Source organism: Aquarana catesbeiana, linkage group LG11, assembly GCF_042186555.1.
Source record: "Aquarana catesbeiana isolate 2022-GZ linkage group LG11, ASM4218655v1, whole genome shotgun sequence".
Lineage (NCBI taxonomy): Eukaryota > Metazoa > Chordata > Amphibia > Anura > Ranidae > Aquarana > Aquarana catesbeiana.
Genome location: NC_133334.1, coordinates 281,476,074 through 281,500,448, shown reverse-complemented (window position 1 = coordinate 281,500,448; position 24,375 = coordinate 281,476,074). Strand labels below are relative to the sequence as shown.

The window sequence follows — 24,375 nt, the reverse complement described above, 5'->3', positions numbered from 1 at the left end:
TGTATGCAGTAGTGCATGTGGCCAGAGGTGTGGGGGCGCCGGAGATGCTCGGAGACACTCGGGAACTGAGTGTCTCCAAGCGTCTCCGGCGCCCCCACACCTCTGGCCAAATGCAGTACTGCACACCCTAGGCCTAGAGGCTTGAATTCTACTCATCTTGCAAGACAACGCTCACAAACCGAATCAGGATTAAAAAAAAAAAAAACAGCTTGTATTGCGAAACGCTCGTAAACCGCGTTACTCGCAATCCAAGGTTTTGCTATGTGTGTGTATATAAAGCGCTGCGTAAATTGAAAGCACTATATAAGCACCTGTAATAAACAAATAAATGGCCCTCTAATGTAAACAAAGAGCGGGTGATCTGAGAAGGGGAGCTGAGCTACCAGAGCAACAACTTGAATGATGTCAGCCATGCATTTTCTATGAACTTTGATGCATTGCTCCATAGCGCTTGCAGCTACAGAGGTCAGGGAGGACTTGTTTGAAAGCTTGTTTCCTGCTTGTTGACCGTATAGAAATACTGTGATGTCAATAGCATAGCCATGGGTTCACTTTTTTTTTTTTTGTATAAAATTACAAAATGTTATTGTGGTGTTTTTGTTTTTTTTTGTTTTTTTTGTTCTTTTGTTTTTTTACAAATAACGTTCATTATTCGAAAAGAGTGTATGGTTACAAAATATTAGCAGTTATGATGCAATCATTGTACAGTTACAAGGAGAAAATGATATAAAATAGAAAGCATAAAGAATAATAGTGCAGACACAGATGAATGCTGACATTGGCATGACACTTCCTAACTCCACTAACGTACGCAGAATGTTATTGTTACATATGATGAAAAAAGGAATGTTAAAAAAACTTGACAAAAAATGGAAACCTTCAAATAATTCACAGCCTGTAAGTTTTGTAAATAAATGCATTGATTCACAGATGGTCTACGTGTTTCGCGGGAGGCCCACGCTTCCTCAGGACCGTGTATATACTGTAAACAAGTTTATATATAAAGCTCCAACTCCATACGAAGGATGAATATTGGGAAACCATGAAAAGGAAACTAGGAGGTGTCTCAGAAAATTGCGGCTGCCGGCCCATGGGGCAAACACGCTTCAAGTGAAATGATTGGAACTTAATATGGGATTCATATCAGGTCTGCTACTGATGGTTGTATGTAGGTCACCCCAAAGGTGAAAAATCAGGTCATAGAATTTGGATCCAATAGGACCGATGGCACTGTAGATGTTCTCTTGTCCATCACATCAAGAGAAATGCCTCCGTCAAGCCAAAAGTATTCCCTCGAACATAGTCTACCCCATGGGTTCACTATAAGAGTTAAGAAAAAAAATGTAATAAAAGCTAATTGTTTTGGTTGAGGCTGCAAATGTAAACCTGTTCTGTGTCTTGATGAATCTGGTAGTGAGATTTTTTTTTTGCCCTTGAGTCGCCATGCTTGCACGAATGTTTCCGCCATTGGGAGAGTCGCAGCCTCCTTGCTGCATGTGAACCCCGAGATGAGCTGGAGAAGAGCCAGAAACTGCGGCAGTGAGATCTCTGGAATGCCCAGAAGTGATTCTAATCTTTTGGGGGCGACTTCAGTCCACGGAAATCTTTCTATAAGTTGAGCATCACCTTTAGGCAGAATGTCCTTTTTCTAAATAGTAATTGCAAACGTGCATCTTCCCTTTTTAGGAGCGGATATTGCTAATATTTGTAACGAGGCGGCTCTGCACGCAGCGCGGGAGGGCCATCAGTCAGTGCACACCTCCAACTTTGAGTATGCTGTGGAGAGAGTGATTGCAGGTAAGAATTACAAACCTCTCAATTTGTATATAGGGTATAGCGTAGCTGTTTGTGCGTACCAGGGTGGATACAAATCAATGATTTTTTTAAAAACAAATCAGATTTTTTTTTTTTATTTTAAATGGGATTTTTTTATTTTTATCAAATTTATTTTAATAAAATGCTTTTTGGAGTAAAAAAAAGATAGTTTTCTATTTAAGATACATTAATAATTTATTTTGTTTATTCAGCATGAAATGGAGCTCAGTTATGTAGTATAATGCCCCGTACACACGGTCAGACTTTGTTCGGACATTCCGACAACAAAATCCTAGGATTTTTTTCCGACGGATGTTGGCTCAAACTTGTCTTGCATACACACGGTCACACAAAGTTGTCGGAAAATCCGATCGTTCTAAACGCGGTGATGTAAAACACGTACGTCGGGACTATAAATGGGGCAGTGGCCAATAGCTTTCATCTCTTTATTTATTCTGAGCATGCGTGGCACTTTGTCCGTCGGATTTGTGTACACACGATCGGAATTTCCGACAACGGATTTTGTTGTCGGAAAATTTTATCTCCTGCTCTCCAACTTTGTGTGTCGGAAAATCCGATGGAAAATGTCCGATGGAGCCCACACACGGTCGGAATTTCCGACAACACGCTCCGATCGGACATTTTCCATCGGAAAATCCGACCGGGTGTACGGGGCATAAGGCTGTATATTCTGCAATATTTACATTTTTGGTAAACTCATTCAATGAATCCAAGCTCTGCAGGCAGAGATAACTTGCACTGCATTGATACAGTCACACAATGTCACAGTAACCATGAGATAAAACAAAGTTCAGGAATATTAATTTCTCCCATTGTTTTGCAAACCTATGTACACTATAAACCATATGATTGAATCGGGTTCTGATATCGCTGTTTTACTAACCTGACAGCTTATTATTCTAAATAGGAAACCTTAATTTTGTTTGCAAATATTTATTAGAGATTCCAACTACCAGCAGTTACATTTAACCACCATCCTTACATTTAAAGAGCACCTGTCATTTCAGATCCATCATGGCAACGCCTGTTAGGGGGCGTCCAATCACCTGCTGCCGCCACGTCCCTCCCCTTGTTGTGTCACCACCACATCACCAGCCATCCCATTAAAGTGAATGGGACTGTCAGCCAGCGGTGGGTCAGGGGAGGAGCCAACAGTGGGTCAGGGGAGGAGCCAACAGTGGGTCAGGGGAGGAGCCAACAGTGGGTCAGGGGAGGAGCCAACAGTGGGTCAGGGGAGGAGCCAACAGTGGGTCAGGGGAGGGAGCCAACAGTGGGTCAGGGGAGGGAGCCAACAGTGGGTCAGGGGAGGGAGCCAACAGTGGGTCAGGGGAGGGAGCCAACAGTGGGTCAGGGGAGGGAGCCAACAGTGGGTCAGGGGAGGGAGCCAACAGTGGGTCAGGGGAGGAGCCAACAGTGGGTCAGGGGAGGAGCCAACAGTGGGTCAGGGGAGGGAGCCAACAGTGGGTCAGGGGAGGGAGCCAACAGTGGGTCAGGGGAGGGAGCCAACAGTGGGTCAGGGGAGGGAGCCAACAGTGGGTCAGGGGAGGGAGCCAACAGCGGGTCAGAGATGACAGTTGCTCTTTAAAAATTATGATTTAAATCAAATCCTCCCTGGTGCGTACTGATAGAGAACAGAATAAACACAATACAGAATGCACATAGCATTGTGGCCACATCACCCTGAACACGCCCGATCTCGTCTTATTTTGGAATAAAGTAACACCCAACCCCAGCCAAAGTTGTTGGCTTTTCTTTTCTTTTTTTTAATTTGTTTAATTTGCTGATGCATTACAACCTCTTGTCAACTTTTTTTCCTTCTGTATCCTCTTTTTCTGCCTGATGGGAGAGGTGAAATTTCCCCATGTTCTTTCTATTTGACAGAAAGACAAGAGTCTCAAAATCGTAGTTATGATGCATCAAGTCCTAAATTCTAATCAAACAATGGTGTGAACAACCACAAAACATGGATCCATCCTAATATATAGGGTGCAAGTGATAAAAGTGACATATAATCTTCGAACTTAGTAGTAATAAAGTGCACGTGATTAAAAATGCCCAAATATAAAACTCTTCAAATAGATATAAACGTGTCCATATAGGCGAGTGAACTGAAGCTGTGAAGTGCTGCTCCAGTTGACACTGAGCAGAGAATGTGAACGGTGACTTGGTGGTTAATTTCTTTAGCGCAATTACACCTTTATGTAGATTGGCCCCTTACCTTACCGCCGTAAGGTAACGGCGCGAGGAATTAAAATAGCAGCCAGCGAAATCCAGACTCCTGTAGTAGATAACTGGGGGTTTCTCCTCTGTGCAGCTCAGCAATGCATGAAAAAAGGGGGAAGGTTTCCAGATCCAGTAACGATGTATAACGATGAATTTATTTAATTAAAATAACAGCCAGTTTGATACTCACATTAAAAACATACAAACAAACACAGCACCACGAGCGGCGAGTTCGCAACCTGACGTCACTTCCGGTGTCTGTTCCAACGCGTAGCGTCACGGTCACGTGACTTCATCAGGGAATCGATTTTATGTTTTTAATGTGAGTACCAAACTGGCTGTTCTTTTGATTTAAATAAATTCAAGTTTCAACATACTTCACGATCCGGACCCCCTTCTTTCTTCCCTTGTATACATCCTTACTGGATCTGGAAACCTTCCCCCTTTTTTCATGCATTGCTGAGCTGCACAGGGGAGAAACCCCCAGCTATCGTCTACAGGAGTCTGGATTTCGCTGGCTGTGTAATTGCACTGAAGAAATCGACCACCAAGTCACCGTTCACATTCTCTGCACAGAGTGTCAACTGGAGCAACACTTCACAGCTTCAGTTCACGCGCCTATATAGACACTATTCTTTTTGGAGCACTTTTTATAGCTTCTCCCCCCTTTCGAGTAACCCCCCCCCCCCCCAGCACACCACATGCTGAGGGGGTACTCATGCAGGAACGCTCACTAGCCCCACTGCCTGAGTCCATTGTGATCCTCACTACTACAGCGGCTGTCAATCGAGTTTGTCAGGGTGGTGCGGGAGGCTTCTGCATCACTGATGGGAAGGTTTAAGCGTGCTTTCTACGAGCAAACTACAGGCAAACTATCCACTGCCAAAGCCGCTTGAAGTCCATCTCTGTGAGCATGTATAGCAGGGTTATAACAGTTGCAGGATTTGTAAATTTACCCCCCAATCCTCCCCTTCTGGATAATGTTCCAGCATTATTTTTGTCTTATATTTTGCTCTTGTAGCACGGAACCGCTTTTATCACTCCCTATGACATCATCAGGCTAGAAACTTGTTGCAGGGGCAGCTCATCTCCTATTATTGTGGTCATGCCCTCAGAACTACATCTCCCAAGAGCCCTTTTCCTACATGCAGTGTGTGGGCAGGCTCTTGGGAGTTGGCATTGTTTTGCTGAGCAAAAAAAAAAAATCAATGTATGCTTGTTGAGTAGGACAGAGAGCAGAGACTGGACAGAGAGGACAGAGAGCAGAGGCTGGACAGAGAGGACAGAGAGCAGAGGCTGGACAGAGAGCAGAGGCTGGACAGAGAGGACAGAGAGCAGAGGCTGGACAGAGAGGACAGAGAGCAGAGGCTGGACAGAGAGGACAGAGAGCAGAGACTGGACAGAGAGCAGAGACTGGACAGAGACTGGACAGAGAGCAGAGACTGGACAGAGAGGACAGAGAGCAGAGACTGGACAGAGAGGACAGAGAGCAGAGACTGGACAGAGAGGACAGAGAGCAGAGGCTGGACAGAGAGGACAGAGAGCAGGGACTGGACAGAGAGGACAGAGAGCAGAGGCTGGACAGAGAGGACAGAGAGCAGGGACTGGACAGAGAGCAGGGACTGGACAGAGAGCAGGGACTGGACAGAGAGCAGGGACTGGACAGAGAGCAGGGACTGGACAGAGAGCAGAGACTGGACAGAGAGGACAGAGAGCAGAGACTGGACAGAGAGGACAGAGAGCAGAGACTGGACAGAGAGCAGAGACTGGACAGAGAGGACAGAGAGCAGAGACTGGACAGAGAGGACAGAGAGCAGAGGCTGGACAGAGAGGACAGAGAGCAGAGGCTGGACAGAGAGGACAGAGAGCAGAGGCTGGACAGAGAACAGAGAGCAGAGACTGGACAGAGACTGGACAGAGAGCAGAGACTGGACAGAGAGGACAGAGAGCAGAGACTGGACAGAGAGGACAGAGAGCAGAGGCTGGACAGAGAGGACAGAGAGCAGAGACTGGACAGAGAACAGAGAGCAGAGACTGGACAGAGACTGGACAGAGAGCAGAGACTGGACAGAGAGGACAGAGAGCAGAGACTGGACAGAGAGGACAGAGAGCAGAGGCTGGACAGAGAGGACAGAGAGCAGGGACTGGACAGAGAGGACAGAGAGCAGAGGCTGGACAGAGAGGACAGAGAGCAGGGACTGGACAGAGAGCAGGGACTGGACAGAGAGCAGGGACTGGACAGAGAGCAGGGACTGGACAGAGAGCAGGGACTGGACAGAGAGCAGGGACTGGACAGAGAGCAGAGACTGGACAGAGAGGACAGAGAGCAGAGACTGGACAGAGAGCAGAGACTGGACAGAGAGGACAGAGAGCAGAGACTGGACAGAGAGGACAGAGAGCAGAGACTGGACAGAGAGGACAGAGAGCAGAGACTGGACAGAGAGGACAGAGAGCAGAGACTGGACAGAGAGGACAGAGAGCAGAGACTGGACAGAGAGCAGAGACTGGACAGAGAGGACAGAGAGCAGAGGCTGGACAGAGAGGACAGAGAGCAGAGGCTGGACAGAGAGGACAGAGAGCAGAGGCTGGACAGAGAGGACAGAGAGCAGAGGCTGGACAGAGAGGACAGAGAGCAGAGGCTGGACAGAGAGGACAGAGAGCAGAGGCTGGACAGAGAGGACAGAGAGCAGAGACTGGACAGAGAGGACAGAGAGCAGAGGCTGGACAGAGAGGACAGAGAGCAGAGGCTGGACAGAGAGGACAGAGAGCAGAGGCTGGACAGAGAGGACAGAGAGCAGAGGCTGGACAGAGAGGACAGAGAGCAGAGGCTGGACAGAGAGGACAGAGAGCAGAGGCTGGACAGAGAGGACAGAGAGCAGAGACTGGACAGAGAGGACAGAGAGCAGAGGCTGGACAGAGAGGACAGAGAGCAGAGGCTGGACAGAGAGGACAGAGAGCAGAGGCTGGACAGAGAGGACAGAGAGCAGAGGCTGGACAGAGAGGACAGAGAGCAGAGGCTGGACAGAGAGGACAGAGAGCAGAGGCTGGACAGAGAGGACAGAGAGCAGAGACTGGACAGAGAACAGAGAGCAGAGACTGGACAGAGACTGGACAGAGAGCAGAGACTGGACAGAGAGGACAGAGAGCAGAGACTGGACAGAGAGGACAGAGAGCAGAGACTGGACAGAGAACAGAGGCTGGACAGAGAGGACAGAGAGCAGAGGCTGGACAGAGAGGACAGAGAGCAGGGACTGGACAGAGAGGACAGAGAGCAGAGGCTGGACAGAGAGGACAGAGAGCAGGGACTGGACAGAGAGCAGGGACTGGACAGAGAGCAGGGACTGGACAGAGAGCAGGGACTGGACAGAGAGCAGAGACTGGACAGAGAGGACAGAGAGCAGAGACTGGACAGAGAGCAGAGACTGGACAGAGAGGACAGAGAGCAGAGACTGGACAGAGAGGACAGAGAGCAGAGACTGGACAGAGAGGACAGAGAGCAGAGACTGGACAGAGAGGACAGAGAGCAGAGACTGGACAGAGAGGACAGAGAGCAGAGACTGGACAGAGAGCAGAGACTGGACAGAGAGGACAGAGAGCAGAGGCTGGACAGAGAGGACAGAGAGCAGAGGCTGGACAGAGAGGACAGAGAGCAGAGGCTGGACAGAGAGGACAGAGAGCAGAGGCTGGACAGAGAGGACAGAGAGCAGAGACTGGACAGAGAGGACAGAGAGCAGAGACTGGACAGAGAACAGAGAGCAGAGACTGGACAGAGACTGGACAGAGAGCAGAGACTGGACAGAGACTGGACAGAGAGCAGAGACTGGACAGAGACTGGACAGAGAGAAGAGACTGGACAGAGAGGACAGAGAGCAGAGACTGGACAGAGAGGACAGAGAGCAGAGGCTGGACAGAGAGGACAGAGAGCAGAGGCTGGACAGAGAGGACAGAGAGCAGGGACTGGACAGAGAGGACAGAGAGCAGAGGCTGGACAGAGAGCAGAGACTGGACAGAGAGCAGAGACTGGACAGAGAGGACAGAGAGCAGAGACTGGACAGAGAGGACAGAGAGCAGAGACTGGACAGAGAGCAGAGACTGGACAGAGAGGACAGAGAGCAGAGACTGGACAGAGAGGACAGAGAGCAGAGACTGGACAGAGAGGACAGAGAGCAGAGACTGGACAGAGAGGACAGAGAGCAGAGGCTGGACAGAGAGGACAGAGAGCAGAGGCTGGACAGAGAGGACAGAGAGCAGAGGCTGGACAGAGAGGACAGAGAGCAGAGACTGGACAGAGAGCAGAGACTGGACAGAGAGCAGAGACTGGACAGAGAGCAGAGACTGGACAGAGAGGACAGAGAGCAGAGACTGGACAGAGAGCAGAGACTGGACAGAGAGGACAGAGAGCAGAGACTGGACAGAGAGGACAGAGAGCAGAGGCTGGACAGAGAGGACAGAGAGCAGAGACTGGACAGAGAGCAGAGACTGGACAGAGAGCAGAGACTGGACAGAGAGGACAGAGAGCAGAGACTGGACAGAGACCAGACAGAGAGCAGAGACCAGACAGAGAGCAGAGGCTGGACAGAGAGGACAGAGAGCAGGGACTGGACAGAGAGCAGAGACCAGACAGAGAGGACAGAGAGCAGGACTGGTATTGGGGGAAAACGTTCATTCACCTCTTTACTGTTATTTGCACGCAGGTACAGTCAAGAAAAGCAAGATCATGTCAAAGGAGGAGAGGCGTGTGGTAGCGTTCCATGAGTCTGGACACGCCCTGGTGGGGTGGCTGCTAGAAAACACTGAAGCTGTTCTGAAGGTGAGAATAACATTGTATAACGTTCTACAGCTGAACTCCAGACTGATATAAAAAAAACACAAAAAAAATCACTTACAGTATGTGTTCAGCAGTGTTATTTTCGTCGACTAAAACATTTTAGTCACCTGAGTTAAAAAAATTTTAGTCGACTAAAATACGACTAAAACTAAAATGCTATTTTAGTCAAAAGACTAAGACTAAAGCTAAATTGAAATTTGACTTCAAAATGAACACTGGTCTGTAGTGGATGTTCAGACCTCAATACCATAAATAACAACATATTAGATTTTTCACTCCAGCAGTATATAATGAGTTTGGAAATTGTAGAAAAATGTTAACTAATGCATTACTATTTAATTACACCCCTTAGATTTTAGACGACTAAATATGACTAAAACTAAAACAATTGCAGAAGACTAAAATGGGACTAAATCGAAAATGCCATTTTAGTCCTAAGACTAAAACTAAATCGAAATTTGTTGCTAGAATTAACACTGGTGTTCAGTAAAAATCATTCAATATTTTTTTTTTTGTTTTAATGTGATTGGTTTAAGTGGTATTTCTTGGCTTAGTAAGGCCTTGTTTAGACTTGTGGTTGGAGGGGTGGGGGGGCACCTTCAGGCCTAAGCGTAAAACAAATGTTCATGCCTATTAACAATTTTGACATGTGTTAGTAAAACCATACATATCACAACTACTTGGTGGATTATACCAAGTTTTTTTTCAGGACAAATTGGGCTTTAATTTGGTGGTAAATGGTAATGGATATCTCCTGATTTTTTTTTTCTTTATTATCAAAGGAAAGCTGTCCAAAAATGGTAAAAAAAAAATCATTTTTTTTCCTAAATTTAGCTGTATATTTCATGTTACTACAATAACCTTCAGCCAGAGAACAGCCCAAAATAAATTCTCCTGCTCCTGATACTCGCAGAGATAACCACATATGTGTATGTTGTTTGTACCCGGAGTACAGCCCAGAAACATTAGTGCAAATATCATACCTAAAACAAACTGACACTAACTGACACTGATCCAAATAAAAAAAATTTTAAAAATCCTGCCCCAAAAAAATACTGACCCTGACTGTTGATCCAAATAATAACCCTGCTACTGACCTAGATCAAACACTGATCTAGGTTTTTTTTTTTCTTTTTTATTATTAGTTTATCAGTTTATTTATTTTTTACACACCTTTTTTGTTTTTAGAGAAAGAGAGAGAGAGAGACAGAGAGTCTCTCTCCTCCATTCAGAGACAAAAAAACCCAGGGGCGTGCTTCACAGTGAGATGTGGTTCCTTGGGGTGTGGAGATGTGGTTCCTTGGGGTGTGGAGATGTGGTTCCTTGGGGTGTGGAGATGTGGTTCCTTGGGGTGTGGAGATGTGGTTCCTTGGGGTGTGGAGATGTGGTTCCTTGGGGTGTGGAGATGTGGTTCCTTGGGGTGTGGAGATGTGGTTCCTTGGGGTGTGGAGATGTGGTTCCTTGGGGTGTGGAGATGTGGTTCCTTGGGGTGTGGAGATGTGGTTCCTTGGGGTGTGGAGATGTGGTTCCTTGGGGTGTGGAGATGTGGTTCCTTGGGGTGTGGAGATGTGGTTCCTTGGGGTGTGGAGATGTGGTTCCTTGGGGTGTGGAGATGTGGTTCCTTGGGGTGTGGAGATGTGGTTCCTTGGGGTGTGGAGACGTGGTTCCTTGGGGTGTGGAGACGTGGTTCCTTGGGGTGTGGAGACGTGGTTCCTTGGGGTGTGGAGACGTAGTTCCTTGGGGTGTGGAGACGTGGTTCCTTGGGGTGTGGAGACGTGGTTCCTTGGGGTGTGGAGACGTGGTTCCTTGGGGTGTGGAGACGTGGTTCCTTGGGGTGTGGAGACGTGGTTCCTTGGGGTGTGGAGACGTGGTTCCTTGGGGTGTGGAGATGTGGTTCCTTGGGGTGTGGAGATGTGGTTCCTTGGGGTGTGGAGATGTGGTTCCTTGGGGTGTGGAGATGTGGTTCCTTGGGGTGTGGAGATGTGATCCCTTGGGGTGTGGAGATGTGGTTCCTTGGGGTGTGGAGACGTGGTTCGTTGGGGTGTGGAGACGTGGTTCGTTGGGGTGTGGAGACGTGATTCGTTGGGGTGTGGAGACGTGGTTTGTTGGGGTGTGGAGACGTGGTTTGTTGGGGTGTGGAGACGTGGTTTGTTGGGGTGTGGAGACGTGGTTTGTTGGGGTGTGGAGACGTGGTTTGTTGGGGTGTGGAGACGTGGTTTGTTGGGGTGTGGAGACGTGGTTTGTTGGGGTGTGGAGACGTGGTTTGTTGGGGTGTGGAGACGTGGTTTGTTGGGGTGTGGAGACGTGGTTTGTTGGGGTGTGGAGACGTGGTTTGTTGGGGTGTGGAGATGTCGTCGTTCGTTGGGGTGTGGAGATGTCGTCGTTCGTTGGGGTGTGGAGATGTCGTCGTTTTTTGGGGTGTGGAGATGTCGTCGTTCCTTGGGGTGTGGAGATGTCGTCGTTCCTTGGGGTTTGGAGATGTGGTTCCTTGGGGTGTGGAGATGTGGTTCCTTGGGGTGTGGAGATGTGGTTCCTTGGGGTGTGGAAATGTCGTTCCTTGGGGTGTGGAGATGTAGTTCAGGGGTAGGCAACCTTGGCCCTCCAGCTGTTTTTAAACTACAAGTCCCATGAGACATTGCAAGACTCTGACAATCACAGGCATGACTCCTAGAGGCAGAGGCATGATGGGATTTGTAGTTTCACCACAGCTGAGGGCCGAGGCTGTCTACCCCTGATGTAGTTCCCTAGGGTGTGTCTATGTTGGCAGGAACTGAGCTTCCAGCAGTTGCCCCTATGTGAATTTTATAACCGTGGTGATCACAGAGGGTATTGAAAAGCTGTTTTTTTTTTGCTACAGGAACAAGGTCAGTGAGAATAAATATTATCGGGACATGCTGTAGAGTGGGAGAGGGATATTTGGGGATACATTTGCATAATGCTTGAACGTCATCTACCTGAAAGTAATTTATATTGCCTTAAAGGGTCTGTCCATTGATGACAACAGACAAATGCTCAGTGCAGTTTTTCTTTGAAATGTATTATGGATTGAATTTGGTACATTTTGTGAATTGTATAAGATATGACAGGTGGACCTGATTAGGAGATGACTTTCCACAGGTGTCCATTGCTCCAAGAACCAATGCAGCGCTGGGGTTTGCTCAGATCTTGCCGAGGGAGCAGTATCTCTTCACCAAGGATCAGCTGTTTGAGCGGATGTGTATGGCGCTGGGCGGCAGAGTAGCCGAGGTCATCACCTTCAACCAGGTCACCACTGGTACGTGCCCCTCTGATCTAAAAGCCAATTTATTGTTTTGTAGGAAACACTATTATGTTGTCATTGCAAAAACATCAGGGACCGCTGCAGCGGCACTTTGCCGGCAGTTCGGCGGCGCTGCCCATTCATTTCAACGGGCAGGGGCGGTTTCCTCGATCCAAAGATGCTGCTTGCAGGAGTTTTTTTTTAATGTCCTGCCAGCACATTGCCTCAGTGTGAAAGCACTCGGGCCTTCACAGTGAGACTGCAGGGGAGACGTTTTTCAGGCGCTATTTTTAGCCCAAAAGCGCCTAAAAAAAAATGACTTGAAAGGGGCCATAAAAATGGTACAAAAACATCCTCCGAGAGCAACTTCTCCCAACCATCCAAGAACAGTTTGGTGAACGATGCCTTTTCCAGCATACGGCTAAAGTCATAACTAATGCCTCGTTTCCACCGAGCGGATCGGTTCAGGTCGGATCGGTTTGGATGGCCTAGAATGGTCCGGCCTATTCAGGCGAGCGTTTCCACTGCAAGTCGGACCGACAGGGGCCATACGTGGGTTTAGAAAAAAATGCCGTCATGGCGTCACACGTCAACCAATCAGTGTAAAGTATCGTAGCTCCGCCCTAACCGAACCGTTCCATTTTCTATGGCCCCACATTTGAAGCAGGACCCTGAATGGAACGGTTCGGTTGTATGGGCCGCTTTCGTAATGGAAACACCCAAAATAGCGTTCCGTACCAAACCGATCCACTCGGTGGAAACGAGGCATAAGTGGCTCGGGGGAACAAAACATGGACATTTTTGGAGCTATGGCCAGGAAACTCCCCAGACCTTGATCCCATTGAGAACTTGTGTTCAATCCTCGAGGCAGGTGAACAATAATAAAAAAAAAAAAGTAAACCCACAAATTCTGACAAACTCCAAGCATTGATTATGCAAGAATGGGGGGCGGCCATCAGTCAGGATGTGGCCCAGAAGTTGAGTGACAGCATGCCGGGGGAACTGCAGAGGTCTTGGAAATAAAAGGGTCACCACTGCAAATATTGACTCTTTTTAGATAAAGTTCATGTCATTGTCAATAAAAGCCTCTGACACTTATGAAATGTTGGTAATTATACTTCAGTATCCCATAGTAACATCTGACAAAAAGATCTAAAAACACTGAACCAGCAGACTTTATGGAAATGTAATATTTGTGTCATTCTTAAAACTTTTGGCCACGGCTGTATGTATATGGTGAAATGGAAATACATGGTGGTGTTAAAGTGCAGGGAAAGTTGTCAGAGACCCAAAGACACAGATTCTCATCAGTAAACCAAGCCAAGAAAGATTTTTCTTTTCCAGTAATTGGCACATATGTGAGAGCCTTTAGAATCAGAAATCTATATGAATGATGAGGTTGTGTCGAGTAAATTGATACCAAACATTTCAGGACTCGTGTGACTTGCTGGTTATGTTGTACAGGAGCTCAAGATGACCTGAGGAAGGTGACGAGGGTGGCTTATGATATGGTGAAGCATTACGGCATGGCGCCCACCATCGGACAAGTGTCATTTCCAGATGGAGAGAGGGCAGGCATTGGGAAACGACCATTCAGCCAGGGGCTTCAGGAAATGATGGATTATGTGAGTATCTCTGCATTGAGAACATGTGAAGAAAGACTGGATGAGGCAGCTAGATGAATACACTGCTACAGCCACTCCGGCCTATCATCCCTTTTACATGTCATCTGCAGACATAATTTAGATATTGAACAATCTTTATTGTCATGTGATCAGTGTATGAAAATATGCACATTTGTACCACATTGGAGCATTCATGTGGAGGCAGTAGGCAGGCAGGGGGGGGCCAACCCCTTGAGGGGCAGTAGGCAGGCGGGGGAGCAGACACCCCGAGGCAGTAGGCAGGCGGGGGGGCAGACCCCCTGAGGGGCAGTAGGCAGGCGGGGGGCAGACGGGGGTCAGAACCCTGAGGGGCAGTAGGCAGGCAGGGGGCAGACCCACTGAGGGGGCAGTAGGCAGGCGGGAAGCAGACCCCCTGAGGCGGGCGGGGGGCAGACACCTTGAGGCAGACCCCCCGGGGCAGTAGGCAGGCGGGGAGCAGACCCCCTGAAGCGGGCGGGGGGCAGACACCTTGAGGCAGACCCCCCGGGGCAGTAGGCAGGTGGGGGGCAGACCCACTGAGGGGGCAGTAGGCAGGCGGGCGGGGGGCAGACACCTTGAGGCAGACCCCCCTGAGGCAGTAGGCAGGCGGGGGAGCAGACACCCCGAGGCAGTAGGCAGGCGGGGGAGCAGACACCCCGAGGCAGTAGGCAGGCGGGGGAGCAGACACCCCGAGGCAGTAGGCAGGCGGGGGAGCAGACACCCCGAGGCAGTAGGCAGGCGGGGGAGCAGACACCCCGAGGCAGTAGGCAGGCGGGGGAGCAGACACCCCGAGGCAGTAGGCAGGCGGGGGAGCAGACACCCCGAGGCAGTAGGCAGGCGGGGGAGCAGACACCCCGAGGCAGTAGGCAGGCGGGGGAGCAGACACCCCGAGGCAGTAGGCAGGCGGGGGAGCAGACCCCCCTGAGGCAGTAGGCAGGTGAGGGGGCAGACCCCCTGAGGCAGTAGGCAGGCGGGGGAGCAGACACCCTGGGGTTTATCTTGATGGATGAGTAGTGACTGGCCTAAAAAATACAGACCCAATAAATCAAATGAGAATTCTTTATTTTACAGATATAACTGTCATCGCCCAATCTGACCAATACCAGTTTCTGTGAGTGACTTAAAGTCATTATAAAGGTTGTTTTTATTTCCCCCCCCCCAAAAAAAATCTACACTTGCCTGCTATGTAATGGTTTTGCACAGAGCGGCCCCAATCCTCTTTTTTTTGGGTCCAGAGCTGGCGCTCCTGGCTCCCCCGCCTTCCAAGTGCTCGATAGCAAGCCGTTTGCAATGGGTGCACTTGTGCAGGCCCAATCCTGAGCTGCACTATGTGCTTCTATTGACACACACGGTACGGCTCAGCTCCACCTTGCTCCCTTGATTTGATTGACAGCAGCAGGATCCAATGGCTCCCGCTCTTCTCAAGTCCAGTGAGGAGGGGGAGAGAGAGCAGCACCACTGCTCTCGGGCACAACGCTGGGTCGAGTTCAGGCTCCAGGTAAGGGGGGAAGCTGCATGTAAAAGGTTTTTTATCTAATGCGGAGAATGCATTAAAGTGGTTGTAAAGCCAGTGATCCCAATTCCTGCCAGACCCTCTGTAATAATAACATAGACTACACAGTGTGTGTGTTTTTTTTTTTTTTTTCTCAAAAATTTGGCAGCTAAATACCTTTCTTCACATCGCCGTTGTGCAGTCACGTGACCGCCTGCCACTCTTTTCTGATCTAAGGTCTACAATGGGAGGGGCTGAGATTTCCCTCTGACGTCAGCCGGACAGTCACGTGACCGCATGTCGGTGATGTGAGAAAAGGTATTTAGCTGCTGAATTTTTACAAAACACACACACTGTGTAGTATATCTTATTATAACAGAGGGGCTGGCAGGAATTGGGATCAGTAACTTTACTGCCACACGGAATAGCGGCAGGAGGGGGAGGGGTGTTTTTTTTTATCAGCTCACACACTAGGAAGTGACAGGGAGAGAGGGAGGGGGAGGAGGAGAGCAACTGGATGATGGGGGTATGTAAACTGACCACGGTATCAGGGATCAGCAACCATGATTGCCGTGGTCAGCACACAGGAACAGGCAGGATCAACCAGGTATATTACAACATAGAATGGGACATGCTTTAAAGGTACAGGATCTTCTTTTTTTGGGGGGTTACAACCTCTTTAAAGGGATTGTAAAATCTCATTTTTTTTTTCCCTATAAAAAAATAACAAACATGTTATGCTTCCCTGCTCTGTTGCAAAGGATTTGCACAGAGCAGCCCCGATCCTTCTCTTCTCGGGGGTCCCACTTCTGTGATCCTGGCCCCTCCCTCCTGTTCACTGCCCCCACAGCAAGCGGCTTGCTATGGGGGGCACCAGAGCCGAGTCACAGCTCCCTGTGTCCATTCAGACACACAGCCCCACCCCCTCTCTCTCTCTCCTGATTGGCTAAGCTGACTTTGATGGACAGCAGCAGCCTCTGCTGTGTCTCAGCCAATCAGGGAGGGAGAGTCTTGGACGGCTGAGACACTCATGGACATCGCTGGACAGAGAGGGGGCTCAGGTAAGTATTGGGGCTGAGGGGGGGAAGGGCTTCTGCACACAGAAGGCTTTTTATCTTAAAGCACCTTCTGCCTTTTACAACCACTTTAAACCAGTAGCAGATAAGTATACAGTTGAAATTCATATTTATGTTTCAATCTTAATTTTATTGGAAAATTATTATGCAAATAGACAAATGTATACATTAATGGCATAATCAGACCATCAGTCTATTTACAAATACATTATACAAGCTTACATAACAAACAAAAACAACAAAACAAAAAAATGGAGGGAAATGATGGCAACACATAAAGATCATAAGTTTTGAAAGATTGTTATGTCTTCATATTTAGGGACTTTTTTTTTTCTAATTGCCAGATTTGCAGACGTGTTACTGTATTCCTAATATTCTCTTCTTTTTTTTTTTGTTTTTCTCTCAGGAAGCTCAGCATTTGGTGGCCTCGGCTTTCAAACATACAGAGAAACTACTGCAGGACAACAAGGACAAATTACAGTTGGTGAGTGTCAGGTTTTGGGTCATATATGGTGCATCTGGTGGTGTTTTTTTTTTCACTGTCTCCTGTAATAATTGTATTCAGCAACCAGACCCATTGAGACTTGTAATGCAGTTGACAGTTAGAAAGTACATATGTGAGGTTTGGTGGTGGTAAAAACCCCACAGTTGAGCAACACTTTTTACCGCCCGCCCAACCGCTACCCCCTTTAACTGCAGAAGCGGTGTCCAGGAGTTATACCCCCCCTCTTGCTTTCGGTGGGCAAATGCGACCCATTTAAAAGCAGATCGCTCTTCAGAGAGCACTGCAAGTGTGACCAAGCCCTATAAGCTTGAATGAGATTGATCCCTGTGAGAGAACACAAGGAAATGTTCATTCAGGGACCCAGCATGTCTGTACATAGTGGAGTAATCAGTGCAGCAGTTTGAGAGCTGAGCAAAAGAAAAGGGGTTCTTCTGTATGGCTTCGTTTCATTTTTCTGTTTTAAAACACAGTGTGTGTACCATGTGCTGCTTTTACTACTAGATCTCGAAGTTTCTCATCTCTGCTTTGCAGGGATTAGAAAAACAGAAATCTTCTGTTCCCTCTGTACAGAGCTCTGCGTTGATTGTCAACACAGAGCTCTGGGCTGTGATTGGACACAGCTGATCAGCAGGTCCCTGCCGTGAATCATTGGCTGGGACTTGCTGACACTCATGCTGTGTACAATCACAGTGAGTACCAGCTGAGGGGCAATACCTGAAAGTAGGCAACGACGTATGGTTACATTGCTTTGCCTACAGCGCCCGCGCCTCTGCAGTACATTGTGGGCAGGCAGCCGGTAAAGTGGTTTTAAAACCTCAAGGTTTGCTTTCTATGAATTAAGGTGAAAAACGTTCTGTGCTGCAGCTCCCCCCCCCCCCCCCCCCTTTTCTTAGCTGGGCCCCATCCGATCCAGCGATGTGCACAAGCGCAGCTGCAGCCGCTGTCTCTCTCCTCGTTGGACAGATTCATAGCAGCCATTGGCTCCCACTGTTGTCAATCAAATCCAGTGACACGGGAGCTGGGGGGCGTGCCTAAGCCCCGCTGTCTGTCAATGGGTGCAGCAGCGGGACTTGGGAGCGAGCCCACATGGGTGCCCCCCCAGGGCAAGCAGCTTTCCATGGGGGAACCCGATGAAGAGGAGGGGCCTGGAGCGTTGGCGGGCACCCCAGAAGAAGAGAATTAGGGCTGCTCTGTGCAAAACGATTACACAGAGCAGGTAATTATAGGCATGTTTGTTGTTTTTATTAAAAAAAAAAAAAAACTGAGGGTACGCCCCCTTTAAGTGGTTTAGAAGTTGTGAGATGTGCACTGTCACCATTTTTGCTCAGACGTTTGATAATTGTGTATTCTCAGTTGGCCGATGCACTGTTGGAGCATGAAGTCATTAATTACAGTGACATCGAAGCGTTGATTGGCCCTCCTCCACATGGACCTAAGAGATTGATCGCTCCACAGAGCTGGATTGAGGCCGAGAAGGACCTACAAGACACCGGAGAGGAGGAGCCACCCCGGCCGCCACCTCCACGAGACCCGGAAAATGACACAAACCTGAACCCCGTGTGAGGAGGGAGCAGGCTTCATACAATATACGGACTATGTGATCGGAATCGGCCAATCGTAGATCATGTCACAGAGGACTGAGGATCCTTTGCAGTGTCTAGCCTTGGCCAAATGCAGAATGAACTGACCGATCAACGTTCCTAAAATCCAAGTTTCTCATTATTATATTGTTTTCTGCCTGTGGCTTCATATGCATATTCATTCAGTTTGTTCTATTTAATGAGGCTTGTTCACCTTTTTACAGTTCTTCTCTTTGCTGCATCCTTCATGACCCACCAAGTAGATTTTACTGGGTGTCGCGAGTGATCCCTCAAGACATGGGGGGGGGGGGGGGTTTACTAAAACAGCTTTGCATAGTAACCAATCAGCTTCTAACTTCAGCTTGTTCGATGTAGCTTTGACAATAAAACCTGGAAGTTGATTGGTTACTATGCACAGCTGCACCAGATATGTGCTCCAGTTTTAGTAATTCTCCCCCATGGATTCCTTAAAGGATAAGGATCACTTTTTTAAAAAAATTAAAATAAATGCACATCTTTTTGCAGTTAAAGGGGTTGTAAACTCTTGTTTGTTATTTAAAAAAAAAAAAAAACGTGCTTACCTTCACTGGGCAGTTCACTTTGCACAGAGTGGCCCTGAACCCCCTCTTCTGGGGTCCCCCCCGGCGGTGCTGGTGGCTCCTCCCCCGCATCGAGTATCTACGTCTTAGAAGCGCTCTCCTTGGTGGACACCCGTGAGGGCACACTCCCGAGTCCCACATCTGTGTCCATTCACACAGAATGCAGGACTAGGCCCCGCCCCCGTCATTGGATTTGATTGACAGTAGCGGGAGCCAATGGCTGCGCTGCTATCAATCTATCCAATCGGGACACGAGACACCAGCTACAGATGGTGTGCTCGTTCCCGGACAGAGGGTGACAGTGTCCAGGTAAGTAAAACGGGGAGGGGACTGCAGCACTAAAAAAGGTTTTTCACCTTAATGCGGAGAATGCATTAAAGCGGAGTTCCACCCAAAAATGGAACTTCCGCTTTAAGGGAAGGCGACCCCTTACATGCCATGTTTGGCATGTCATTTTTTTTGGGGGGGGGGGGGGGTAGCGTATACCCTCTTTTTAAAAGGTTCCAGCTCCCACTTCCTCCCGGCGCACCGCCGCACCGGAAGGGAGATCACCTTTCCCCCTCCCTCTCGGCAATCATCTGGGACACATCACAGGTCCCAGATGATTGCCCGGCCAGTCACGGCGTGGCTCGCTCATGCGCGGTGCGTGCCCGAACCCACAGTGACAATGCCGGCGCCCCAGAGAGGAGCGGGGCTTCATTCCCCCTCCATAGCAGGACCCTGGGACAGGTAAGTGCCCGATTTTATTAAAAGTCAGCAGCTGCAGTATTTTTAGCTGCTGACTTTTAATTTTTTTTTTAAGTGGAACTCCGCTTTAAGGTGAAAAATCATTGAGGGTTTACAACCCCTTTAAAAAAAAATGTGCATTCACTTGGAGCCTAGAAAGCATTGCACCAGCGATCAGCAGATAGTGGGTGCCATGCAGGACTCCTGCAGACTGTCAGTGTATCTGTCTGCTAGTACCCCCTATGGGCAGACAGATATACACTGTCAGGAAGAGACAATGAACTACCACAGCGCCCTGATAGTTCATTGAGGACAACAAGCTGACAGTTGCAAAGGCTGTTGGTACTTGTAGTTCTCCCATTTACAGAACTCTGTGGATTAATGATGCGACTGGGTGGGCGGAGCCCCATGTGGCCATGTTGTTTTCAAATAGTGACAGCGGGCGCCTGGAGAAGATGCCCATCCGCTGGGATCACTGGGAGGCTGCTGCTGGAACATGTTCCAAAAGGTGAACTTATGAGACAGAAAGCCATGCACTGTACAATCTGGTTGAACAATCTATTCACTCACTAACATCCATATAATGTGAAGGCCTACCTGATCAGATATAAATTGGACGGCTTGTTTAGGTAGATCATCACATCCCATAATAGACTGGAAATTGTACAGATTATGTCTGTGGCCGACCGAAAGCTAAACTCCAGACAAACGGCGAAATACACAGATAATATCTACTTTACCTGCAAAGAATTTGTATTTGCCCATCTGGTCCTGAGATCTGCACAGCTCTGTCTGTCAGGGAAGGAGACCTGATTTTTCTGTGCTGCAGTTAACTATCACAACTCGGTCTTGTCCCTCCCCCAGCCTGAGAATTCGCTCGCTGATCAGAATATTCTCCCCCCCCCCCCCCACTCCAATCAGCAAACTGATTGTTAGCACATGAGCACAACTGATTTGGCTTGTCCATATTCTCCCTCTCACAGTCTGAGCTCTGCTATACAGGGATTATAAGGCCTGGTTCACACCTATGCGGTTTTTTTTTTCGGTGCTTTTTGCAGAAATGCACTACAGTACATTTAACATGGTTTCCTATGGGACATGTTCACATCTATGCTTTTGGGAAAGGGTTAGGGAATTTTTAAAATGCAAAACGTTGTGTTTTTGGTTCAATGAAGAAGCTACAGAAAAGCATGTTTTTTTTTTTTTTTAATTTGCCCCACAAAAAAATAACGCATTGAAAAACGTGTGCGCACGCCACAAAAGGCACCGCAGAAACGGATCGAAAGCAAACTGCATGGGTGTGAACCAGACCTAAGAGGCTGATACCGAGTCAAATTCAGGCACTTAGACTGCTTGCATATTAATAAATTGGCATCAGGTACACAAACGGCGAGAGGCTGAAGATATGCCTAGTTTACAATCGCCGGCCTGGAGCACCACGATACAACCGGCCATAGAAGTGAAAGGCTGGGTGTGGCCATACTCTGTGCATCAGCATTTACCCACAAGGCAGAATTCCCAAATGTGTTGGGTTTTGCGGTTGGGAAATATGTTGTACATGCGTGTGCGGGTAAAGACCGATGCACAGAGGCATCGCAGTTTACTTGAGTACGACCGCATGCAGGCTCTATGCATGGCTGTATACCAAGGGTCTCAAACTGGCGGCCCTCCAGCTGTTGCGAAACTACAATTCCCATGAGGCATTGCAAGGCTGACAGTTACAAGCATGACTCCCACAGGCAGAGGCATGAAGGGACTTGTAGTTTGGCAGCAGCTGGAGGGCCGCAAGTTTGAGACCCCCTGCTGTATACAGTACCTGTGTCTCCCGGGGGGGGGGGGGTTGTTATCTGAGATTTTATGCTAGATATAATTTCAGCCTCTGACTGTTCTTGTAAATGAGGCTCTAAAGTGATACTAAAGGCACTTTTTTTTAATATAATTAATAAAAAAGATGTTATAGTTGCCTGCTCTGCAACAATATTGTACAGGAAGGTCGCTCTCTATGAACCTCTGTATAGAAGCAATGCCCGGGAGGTCGTTTTTTTTTTTTTTTTTTTTTTTTTTTTTTTTCTTTTGGTTTTTTTTTTTTTTTTCTTTTGGTTTTTTTTTTTTTTTTTTTTTGTGTATATTATGGAGAATTAGTCATGACTGGGCTTTGGTACAAATTTGAATTTTGAGTCTGAATAAATTCTAGTTTTATAGGCTTACTTATGAAAGATATGTATTTGTCTCCTTGTTTGGCTACATTTATTTTGCCTTTAAATTAAAGAAGAACACCAGGAACCTGCTAGCTTTGCATTTGCAGATTCCGCTCCACAGGCTCTTCTCTAGATCGCTGAGAAAGACTCACATTTCAGGTAATAGCCGATTTTCTGCCCTAGCGATCTCATCACGTCCGTCAAAAAAATGCACTACTTCAAGGGCCCCCAGGATGAGTGCTTTCTGATCGTTTCACGTCACATCCATGCAGGGAAACTACACTTCTGTTCCTGCAGTGCCTAGGAGAATGGAGGTCACAGCAGGCTGTGTGTGTGTGTGGGTAGGTTGTGCTGACCAGGCCTGTCGTTGGAAGACGGAAGTTTGAGACTTCCGGTGTGACGGACCGCCTGGCACCCAGCGTGGGTGCCTCTGTCAAGATACAGCTTCATCCGCTCTGGAACCAGGTATTATAGCTGAGTACCCAAGAACTAGACAACACTAGCTTAGGTGCAAACTGTATTCAAATAGGAAGAAAGGGTCTAAGGAAGGCACAAGAAAGTGACTCCCCTAGGCCCAAAGACAGTTACTATGGATATAAATGGACATAAATGGGAGAGTAGTGTTAAAAAGATAGTTGATAGTTTATTAGCATAACATATATAAAATAGCAATATTAAATTCATCAGATGTACGAAAAAATAAAAAATATATGATCCACCATACACTGAAAAATGTGCTCATTGCACCCGATATGCACATAAGTCAGATGAACAAAATTGACAGACAATGACAAACAGATACTCACATATAACAAAGTGCAGGCGCCTAGACTCCCACAGATACACAATGTCCCTACGGCTAATCGCCACATCAAATTTATCCGAAGAAAGGAGTCTGAATTAGTGATGAGGGGGCATTGTGCATGTGTGGTCCCCCGGGGGGGGGGGGAGATATTCTAGACTGGAAAATATACTAATTACACCCAACTGAGAGGGCCCCACTGGCTGTGTCACCAACTGCTAAATAGGATCCAAAAAATAAATAAAAAATAAAGTTAATGGACCAAAGATCATTGCATGCGCATGCTCCAAGCATATCAAAGGAATCCATTTCTGCAGTATAATGGAACATAACCAGCGAAGAAAACTCTATAGGGCATATGGGGTGATAAAATCACATGAATTTTTGCTGCGGTCTCCGCCACATACAAGTCGCAGGGTACAGCTGATTAGCTGGGGATGACTTGGTTGATGAAACAAAAGTCAATCATTAGATCAGCAGGAACTGCTCCAACATGTCAAAGTGTCCCATAATCAGTTTAAAACAAAGCACAACCACACTGCTAGTGCTACAAGAGGGGGAGTTGAGACTGAAATCAGTAGAGTTACGTTACCACCTCTTGTTTGCAGGGGGTCCGGGCAGCTTCTCCTAAGTGTCACTGGTAGCTGAGTTATACCGTAGTTGACCCGTTTGTTAGTTGGATAGCTTCTGCTGTGGTTTGCTCCTATGGGGACGTGGTGGATAGCAGTCCATTCCTATTGTAGACCCAGACTACAGTTGCTACTAATGGCGACTTGCTTGGCGGTTCCTTTAGGAGGCATGTTAATTCTCCTGTCGGCAGCGTCCCTCAATTCCCATGCCGAGGGGGAGATAGCAGAGTCGGCGTCTGCACAGCGTGATTACGTTGACGCGTTTCGCAACATCATTGGTTACGTAGCTTCAACTGGACGTAGCAGTAATTAGTATATTTTCCAATCTAGAATATCTTTTTCCCCATCCCCCCCCCCCCCCGGGGGACCAACATGCACAATGCCCCCTCATCACTAGTTCAGACTCCTTTCTTTGGATAAATTTGATGTGGCGATTAGCCGTAGGGACATTGTGTATCTGTGGGAGTCTAGGCGCCTGCACTTTGTTATATGTGAGTATCTGTTTGTCATTGTCTGTCAATTTTGTTCATCTGACTTATGTGCATATCGGGTGCAATGAGCACCCGGTGAGCACATTTTTCAGTGTATGGTGGATCATATATTTTTTCGTACATCTGATGAATTTAATATTGCTATTTTATATATGTTATGCTAATAAACTATCAACTATCTTTTTAACACTACTCTCCCATTTATGTCCATTTATATCCATAGTAACTGTCTTTGGGCCTAGGGGAGTCACTTTCTTGTGCCTTCCTTAGACCCTTTCTTCCTATTTGAATACATTTGTTTTAGTTACGGATATGACCTCCTAATTAGAGGAGAGACACTGGGTAAGAGTTATATTGTGCAGACTAGGCATTCATTTTCCAGGTGGTCCCTCTCTTTTTCCCTTTTTTTCCTTAGGTGCAAACTGGAACTCTTTATTGAAAACTTGCCCCAGAATTTATACCACACAAAATCAGATAAGAGTTTGATG

The 24,375-nt window shown here is 47.7% G+C and overlaps 2 protein-coding genes across 2 annotated transcripts in view; both read left to right on the top strand.

Annotated features, from left to right (window-relative positions):
- The window catches only part of SPG7 (SPG7 matrix AAA peptidase subunit, paraplegin), a 47,419-nt gene extending 28,447 nt beyond the window's left edge, over positions 1-18,972 (top strand). Inside the window, exons 12-17 of the mRNA XM_073605944.1 lie at positions 1,687-1,797; positions 8,754-8,869; positions 12,005-12,161; positions 13,611-13,771; positions 16,764-16,841; positions 18,216-18,972. Of these exons, the coding sequence (XP_073462045.1) occupies positions 1,687-1,797; positions 8,754-8,869; positions 12,005-12,161; positions 13,611-13,771; positions 16,764-16,841; positions 18,216-18,425 (833 nt within the window). The 3' untranslated portion in view covers positions 18,426-18,972. The remainder of the gene's footprint in view (positions 1-1,686; positions 1,798-8,753; positions 8,870-12,004; positions 12,162-13,610; positions 13,772-16,763; positions 16,842-18,215) is intronic.
- Positions 1-24,375, top strand: part of ANKRD11 (ankyrin repeat domain containing 11) — a 128,049-nt gene that overhangs the window by 101,398 nt on the left and 2,276 nt on the right.